Genomic DNA, 9,142 nt, shown 5'->3' on the forward strand with positions numbered 1-9,142 from the left:
TCAAAATCATAGTCACGACTATAGAACAATATAATCATTGGATTCTTTTAAAGGGGTCACAGTGTGGTAAAAACAAGGGAATAACAAAGGAAAATATAAAAGAAGCTTAATATTTCAGATTCTTTTTTCCTAAGTGAATTGATATGTAAAATTTCATTTATTGTAAAAGTAAAGTACATCTACTGCACTGCAGTTTATTTAGAATAAACACACTGATTTAAAATGTATCACTGATATTTTGGTTATTACACTAAAAGGCTTCATTATTCCCCTTATTCAATATGTATCGATAATATGAATGTATGCTCTGCTTGATGACAAGACATTCTGTTAATGCAAATTAGGTAGTTCCCATCTTCGGTTGGAGACGCCATTAGTTTGCCTGACCTTAAGGCATGTGTTATTCTCTGCCTGTGTAATGAAATCAATATTCAAAATAAGTGTTTAAATGGAATCAAAGAGTATCTCAACACTTCAACTCAACAAGAACAATTTACCGGTAATGAAAAAATACAAATCTCTCTCTGTAAAGTATAAAGAATTTGAAATAATAAACAAAACATACAAATCAAACAAATTTACAAACAATTAGGTCATACATGTACATGTAAATCTATGAAATACATGTACAAATCAACAAAAGTCAAACACCATTGAATTGAAAAAAAATTCATATATTTTCTAGAGTAAACAAATCATATACTATTTAGAGTAAACAAATCATATACTATTTAGAATATACAGCATCTGTTGTGGCAGTGATATGATTCCAATAATTTGTATAGGCAACAAGAAGTATATGAAAAAATGTTATGACCAAACAGGATCAAATACTATATACTTTTAGGTGGATCGCCACTCGCCAGGACAGGTGATAGGGGCTGTAGAAAAAGTTAATAACATGTACATGTTGATACTAATTTGATTAAATGATAAAGCTTCAAAGATAAATCCTCAAAGCTTTAGCAATTAGCACCAATCATTGTGAATGTGTTCAGAACACTAAGTGATTTTCACGTTTCATCTGCTCCTTTGTCCCCTGAAAACCGTACTCCTGGCTTGACAGATGCATACTTTATCAAGAAAGACACCTGTACTTGACTTTGGCCATTTCACAATCAATTATTACCCAATATCACTCCCATTACAACATTGTTCTCTTGAAACAAGCAATTGTTCTGCTCTAAATGCAATTCCTGTTTATCATGGTATTCAGAGAAATAGAGGAATTTGATTTGCACAATGCTGATATTCTGATATTAGTACAACTCAAGTTCATAACTAGGTTGGAGTGTGTAAAGGTACTTTAGTCGAGATTCCAACTGACTGGAGCCATAGTATGCCAATCCCCATTCCCCCCAACAAAAAAACAAACAAACAATGAAGATCACCCCTCTTTATCATGCTTATTTGTTTCATTTCCTTTTTTTTTCTTTACTGTGCCATGAGCATCTATTCATAATGGATACAGCACATGTATTTCCTCACCACCCATAAACAAAATTTGTAAGTTGTAAGAAGACAGGACGGTAGCATTGCTACACAGATTGGTACATGTTGAATCTCAAATGAATCTACATGTAACATCAGTTCAGCATTCCTTAATCATGCATACATTGTACTCTCATCTCTGGATAAGAATAAGTCATGCATTCTAGAAATACAGTGTGTACCAGAAAAAAATTATTTCTTGGAAGTTCACATTCATCTCGCCAAAAGCTAAGGACTGCTTGGTATTCCTAACTTGTCTTCATCTTTTCATGCATGAAGTATGTATCATTCATACAGCAGCAATACATGTATGTACCAGGCTAATTTGACAGGGGGCAAAAAAAAATCAAAGGGGCAAAACCCCTACCCCTGTGCTGTACTGCACCAGCATTCGTACCAGTGGCTTCAACTGAAGATCTGATTAAATGAACTTTTTTTTCTGGGCCACACTGTTTTTCCTTTATTAGCACAATTCAGTATATTTCATCTAATGTTGCATGGACATATTATACAGCACTTTACAAATTTTAAATCACAATCACATTCGCTATATCAACAAGTACTTTTTTTTCAGAGCCTGCCTGAAGCCATTCCGCAAACGATGAATGCACAAATCTCTAGGAGCATAGCTTGCACATGCCTAGGTCATCGCATTAAAGATCAAGTCCATCCCAGAAAAATGTTGATTTGAATATATAGAGAAAAATCAAACTAGCATTTACTGAAAATTTCATCAAAATCGGATGTAAAATAAGAAAGTTATGACATTTTAAAGTGGATGATGTCATCAGTCTCATTTGCATACCGACCAGAATGTGCATATAACTGTTTTGTGAAACTTTAAAATGTTATAACTTTCTTATTTTACATCCGATTTTGATGAAATTGTCAGTGTTATGTTAGTTGGACTTTTCTCTTTTTATTCAAATCACCTTTTTGTTGGAGTGGACTTGTCCTTTAAGTGAAAATCTAAATGAATTAAACATACATGCATCATAGACTCATCAAATGCAAAATTTCATCAGATGGAAATGATGAAATTCTATTCAATTATCACTAGTACTAATATTTTCATTCTCCATGCTTTGCAAATTTAGCATCTTTTTGAAGAATTACAAACTTGTTTGATGCATTCTACTGACCATCCTCTACACACCTCTTGTGCATGTGCCGACACATATCTGAAATAACTTATCTCTATGCCTATTGTTGCCTGACAAAGAATATGGAACACGGATACTCCATGATTGTGAACAAGTTCTTCTTTCTGATCAATCAAAAGCTTCAACAGTACACTTTATTTTACAATGCTTTCTGTAAATTATTCCACTTTGTTTTTTTATCAAAATGCACCAAAGCCATTAATTACGGATCACCCCTCAAAGCCTCACCATCAAGAAAATTTTTTTTTTAAAGATACTCAGGACAACTCAGTACATGTACGCTGCTTGTAGATAAAACTGCAACCCAAGCACGGAATTTGAATTTAATATACCACTGGAGGCTGTAATGTATATTTCTTTTTATACGTTGATAGTGTAAATCATTGGAGTGTTTCATGAAAGGACATGTCGGATGATTTATCTGACATATATTCCATTTTACCTGACAGTTACCATAGTAACATTGCTTCTCAGCAAGTCAAAATAAAGGCAGGCTGTCAGATCCTGACAACATACAGGCCTTGATTGGCTAAGAAACACAGTTCCTTTGGTAAATGGTGAATAGAAAACACATTGTAGCATAGTTTTATCCAATAGGTCCTTTCATGAACCTTCTCCAGGAGTTTACATATCTAAGCCAAATAATTCCTGAAATATTTTGCCGGAATTGAGTTGATCTTTTGCCATGAAGTGGTTTCTCCACCAATACAGTCTTTAGACAGGAATAACCATCTTTTGTGGGGATTCATTAAACAATTTCTGACAGTTTTACATAGTCTAGCCAATGTAGTTCACTGGAACAACCAATCGTGACTGAAGCTTTTGATTTAAACTGTATTATGACTGAAAATTCATATTTCATGTTTGTCTTGAAATCTTTGGTAAAGGTTCAATGATGTGAATCATATAAGAAAATATTATAACATCCTGTCAGTCAGGATAATTACTTTTTTTCTTCTTGCATACATGTATCTTACAAATTTTATGAATGCATATCAAAATGCTACAAAACAAATGGTACAGACGATCAGCTGATGGGGGGGGGGCACACAGGACCCTAGTCAGAATGATCTTGGCAAAATAGGTCTGAATGGATTGTGGGTACATATCATTCATTTAACTTTAGGTCTACAGAAATCAATCAAGAGTAATAACCCTAAAGTAGAAAATGTTTTGTGATTGGCTATATCAATTTATAGCCTAACATATTCTGATGCACAATTAACTAAATAGGTAAATCAACTCTCTGACATAATAAAATCACATGACTAATAAATCCTAATTGAACGACTACCAGTCGGGCCATATTTGGTTATATTAAGACATTTAGACTTGTTAATATTACATCAAGAAAAGAAATGGGAAAGGAAGAGGGGGGGGAGAAATCATATCCCACTATTGTACAATCAAATTTATAAGAACTGAAACGGTGAGATGAATAACAAATCAAATACTATGTCAGATCATCATCTGTTGAAAAAAAATCTGGAACAAGTTGATCCACCATCTTAGGTTCCGATTTCCTTGATGACTTCTGACTAGTGGTTCGAAACCAGGGATGCTCAAGGACTTCCTCGGCTGTAAGTCTCTCACTAGGACTCACCCGCATCAGGCTGTAAATCATGGACTTAGCCTGGGTGGAGAGGGAATCTGGAACATTGTACTGTCCGAGACGGATTTTGGTAAAGAGAGAGACGGGATCGGAATCATGGAATGGGTAACGCCCCACCAACATGGTGTAGAGAATGACGCCCAGGCTCCACATGTCCGCAGCTTTACCAGAGTAGCTACCATTGGTGAGAAGTATTTCTGGACTAACGTAGGCAGGACAACCGTGTTTGTCATTCAAATTATCGTCGCTTGGTGTAGATAGCATCCGGCCTTCTTCAATCCCATCAAGAACGATATCAGTTCTGAAGTAAAAGAAAATACAGGAAATTCAGAATAAACCATTTGAATGTACATATAAATGGGACAAACAAATATCTTTCAAAACCAAATTTATGGCCTCTGTGTTTTTGAGAATTGTGGTAGCCCTAAAGTATGTACATGTAATGTGGTCTGAGAATGAAGACCTAAGAGAACTCAAATGACCTTCAGCCTTGACCTCGCAACCGGTAATTTGTGTTGCTAGGCTATGGGCTAGGATATGATGTACCTAATAACTGTCTTGTAAGAAAGTTACAGGCAATTATGATCATAGGCTTCGATCCTGGGGGGGGCGATCGCCCCACCAATAAAAATATTGGCGGGGGGGGCAAACATTTCGTTTTGCCACCCCCCAATAATTCCGAATGTGCAAAAAATGAAATAAGATTGCAATGTCACACAGAAATCAGCGAGCGAGATTGAGATACACAACTCGTTCTCTAAAATCGTGATCAAAATGTCTGCTTTTCAGATTGGAATATAGAAAATTTGAGCTCGCGCTTTGCACTCGCATCGTTTCTGTAGCGAAAAAACCCATACTTTTAATGATTAAACAGGTTAATCGAATGTCCCGTTTTCCGTTCTAAACCTAAAAAGAACTCCCACTTCGATTCGCAATAATCTTTTGTTGGATATATATCTTGTTCTTTATTAAAAACTTTCAGCTCGCGCTTCACGCTCGCATCTATTGCCCTTTTCGATACCTATCTTAATCATTGTTACCAAAAATGCTTAGAATATCAAGCTTTCAGGTCAGAATATAAAGAAATTTCAGCTCGCGCTTCGCGCTCGCATTAATTTGTTGGTGAAATGTAACTTTATCTCATATGAGTCATATATATACACTGTACATGTACGTGTATGTTTAAATATATATACGCATATATATGTGTCTGTGTGAGTTTGTTTGTTTTGTGTGATCGAGCGCCTTTGGAAAGTTGATTAATGATTTTGCCCCCCCCATCTGAAAAATGGATCGACGCCCCTGATTATGATAGTAATACATAAGATTATTGACCTGAAAGACATTTGTCCTTTACCCTGTAACCTACCATTGTATTACATAACTGACAATACCAGTACTTTCTAACAATTACGAAATGCTTTAATGTTAATTGATTTATTTTTTTTATTACAAGTACAGTGTAACATAATTGGGTTTCCCATCAATTTACACAACTGATAGATATCATCCTCAAGTGAGTCAAATCACAAAATGTACAAAGTGTCAATAAATCAAGAGAATAGTAAAAGCCTTGACATTTGATGACAGATTTGACACTGCACAGTACCTTTCTTCTTTCTTGAAGACAAACTTGCGCAGCTTCAGGTCCCGCAGGATGACGCCATGGGCATGGCAGTGTGCAACGGCTTGCACCATCTGATGAAAGAGGGAGGCAGCCTCCCGCTCTCGTAGCTTGCGCTTCCGCCTGACATAGGAGTGCATGTCTCCATGGGTGATGGGCAAGATGACATATGCCTGACTGTGGCCATGCAACACCTCTTCAACATGGTTAATATGGGGATGATAGCCCAAGTGAAAGTGTACAGCAAATGCCTCCCGGTATTTATCCACATCCACTACCTGTATTAACAAGAAAAAAAAATCAGCAAACTTGTATGACTTGTTGCAGTATACATGTAGGTCTGCATGATATCACAATATTGTCAGACTTCAATTATATTAATATGATATTGAAAATAATATAATCCAAGATACAAGGAATCTCATATTCGGATAGGTTGAAGAATCTAGAATACTGTGGCCTACCACTTATTGACTTTTTCAGACTTAAGAAACCTGTCTTGAATAAAATGCTAATCATTGAGTTACATGTAGATAAATAAAGAGTAATAAAACAGCTTTTTACCATGGTGAAAGTATTGTCAACCCCAATCACTTTCCTTTTAATCTCATCCATAATTGCACCTGCCCGAGAACTTACTCAATAGCAACACAAATTTTGCATTACGTGTAAATTCATACAGTGTAACTTTGATGTGACACGCACCATATGGGAATCGGCCTGGACTTTACCAGCTTCAAACCAAACCTATTGCTATTATAAGCCTATGTGTACATATGACAGTCATTGGCCCCACTATCAGTACCAATCTTTACTGATGCCTGTGTACATGTACATCTACACATGTACATGTAAGTTGGAGCAATGATCATCTTAGAAACCAATTTCTACATTCATAATCATAGTGCACAAATTTTAAATGAAATTCATATAATGAACTACAAAGAAAAAGTGACTAGATGAAATGATCAGCTTGCTAATTGTTACATACATGAAGACTTACAATGCAAATTGATACACTGACTGAATGACAAAACTTCACAAACTTGACTTTGTCAAAAAGTTGTTTTTCCTTGTCTGGTTAATAAATTTTCAGTGAACATTCTATTGGTCCGATTCTACTTTATCTGTTCAAATCACATTTCTTTCAGCTTAGAGTAACTCGTTACATTTCCTGAAGGGCCAAATAAGAATACTATACTCAGTATAGTATTCTTATTTGGCCCTTCAGGAAATGTAATAAGTATACTATACTGTATTGCTGTTAAGCTTGAACATCAAAGTAGGACTTCCCTTAAAAAAACAAATAGTATTTACATAATCTTTTGAGCTCACCTTACAAATGCATTCTTTGTTATTTAAAGTATCAATACACTTGTTTACTTTCGGAGCTACTTCCTCCAGGAGAACATAATTTCCAATTCTCGAGACTACATGATCCTCACTGGAGACAAAACTTGGCGGACTCGGGGAAAGTTGTGGCTGAGGACTCAATTGTCCACCAGTTGATTCGGAAGAAACGTCCTGAAATATTTGAAATTTACCCCGACCATGATGGATCGGAATAGGGGCAGACGCAAAATTGTTCATCAAGTGACAATTTATTTCTGATTCCTCTCTGACCCGATTCAACCTCAGCAAATTAAACCTCTGACCAAAAAAGAGAAATTAAATTTTGCTAGTTGTCTTTTACACCAACAGTGCTGAACTAGAACTTTAGCCTACTCTTTTGGTTAGTAGTAGTTTATTTCTACTATGGTTAAAAGCAAAATACACTTCAATAGTGCACAGGTTTGTTCCAGTATACTTTTGGCTGTGTATCTGTCTCAGTAGTTGTGTCCTGGCTTCTTAACACACCGATGAATGATGCTGCTTAATATAAAATCCGCAGCACTTAGGAAAGATCTATCTCACTCACTGTTATAAACGATAGTGTCAGAGAACATCTAAAAGTTAGTTAGATAAACTAGATAGAGTTAGATGCTCATTTTCAACAACCCTGTCCCTGAGATTTAAGTCTCCGATATTATTTAAGTGAAATAGATAGCAAAATATTGGCAACTGCCAAATATCTTATTCAGCTGCACTGGAAAATGGAAATACAATCATTTGATGAAGAGGTCCAGATCCTCTAAATTTTTATTAAAAACACACACACACACTGAATTGGTCCTGCCAATATTCAAAATCAAGTTCAGCTTCACAAATTCAAGGGCAAGGCCAAGAAAACAGATCCAGCCGTAGACGGCGTAGTGTTTGGAGTTGAGTCGCTAGTCCAGCTAACGTCAAAGCTTGTGTTGAAGACGGTAAGATGTGCTTGCTTGATATTGTAAACGTGTAAATAATACACAATTCCTTGAATGATTAAGTGGTGATGACGCAATACCAATCCGAATCTGATCAATGCAATGCAGGGCGTCGTAACGTTGTCTCTCTATGACACGAATAGGTTGCACAATGCTGAGTGATGACGGACTTTGTATCAATTTTTTGTCGGGGTGATTTATCGAATTCCAAATTGTTTTCCTTCTCTGCCAAAAGTTGAGACTCCAGAATGATATTTGCTAAGCACCGTTAGATGTTTTCTAACGACGCTGTTGCCCTGCTTAGTGGATGGTCTCTGAAAATTCGAGAGCCAAAGGCGGCTAGTTGGACTCCGTCGGTGCCATTTTGATTGCAAAATAAAACTTTGCGAGCGCAATGCGCACAAAACGCGCTTGCGCTTACAGCGCATCCGAATTACACACAAGCAAAGTAACCCAATTCAAGCTATGCAAACAATGATTGCGAAATACTACGTGACATGATGACGCAGCGATGAGTTGTCATCCGACATACCATATTTGGAAAACGAAAATCCTTATACGTCGGGCATTATAGGTCACATTATTCTTTAGAGATATACAAACTCCATAATTTAGCTCCGGGATTTAGCTCTAAGACAACCATAGGAACAGCAGGAAAAACATGCAACCCGGCACGCGTCCCTCTATAAAAAAATATTTAAAAAAGAGAGGGAGAGAAGGACCATGAGGAGAGGGAGAGGACAAAGAGAAGATGAGCTGGAATGAAGAGACAAAAAAAGAGAATGTAAAAAAAAATGTGACGGAAATAAGTGGGGGGATGGCAAATTTGTTAATCTTAAACAAAATGTTAAACCGTTCTTCACAAGTTCCCTTCCGAGTCAGTAAAAAATTAATCAAAATTGTTGCCTTAGGATGGGGGTCGCGGTTGCCCGAACACTTTACATTT

General features: G+C 36.4%; 1 protein-coding gene across 1 annotated transcript; it reads right to left on the bottom strand.

Moving 5' to 3' along the window:
- Nucleotides 1–2,602: 2,602 nt before the first annotated feature.
- Nucleotides 2,603–8,590, bottom strand: LOC121421616 (tribbles homolog 2-like). The gene is made up of 3 exons (XM_041616379.1): nucleotides 7,226–8,590; nucleotides 5,876–6,168; nucleotides 2,603–4,567 (listed from the first exon to the last, which is right to left on the bottom strand). The coding sequence occupies exons 1-3, from the start codon at nucleotides 7,478–7,480 to the stop codon at nucleotides 4,108–4,110; spliced, it is 1,008 nt and encodes a 335-aa protein (XP_041472313.1). The 5' UTR covers nucleotides 7,481–8,590; the 3' UTR covers nucleotides 2,603–4,107.
- Nucleotides 8,591–9,142: the final 552 nt, after the last annotated feature.

This window comes from Lytechinus variegatus, chromosome 1 (genome assembly GCF_018143015.1).
Source record: "Lytechinus variegatus isolate NC3 chromosome 1, Lvar_3.0, whole genome shotgun sequence".
In the NCBI taxonomy this organism is placed as follows: Eukaryota; Metazoa; Echinodermata; class Echinoidea; order Temnopleuroida; family Toxopneustidae; genus Lytechinus; species Lytechinus variegatus.

What these genes read in the sequence shown, in the direction of transcription:
- LOC121421616 (XM_041616379.1), bottom strand. Translation starts at nt 7,480, where the DNA reads ATGAACAATTTTGCGTCTGCCCCTATTCCGATCCATCATGGTCGGGGT. An exon ending in ACAAAGAATGCATTTGTAAG is followed by an intron (nt 6,169 to 7,225) that starts GTGAGCTCAAAA and finishes TTGTTAATACAG; the next exon opens with GTAGTGGATGTGGATAAATA. An exon ending in GTCTTCAAGAAAGAAGAAAG is followed by an intron (nt 4,568 to 5,875) that starts GTACTGTGCAGT and finishes CTTTTACTTCAG; the next exon opens with AACTGATATCGTTCTTGATG.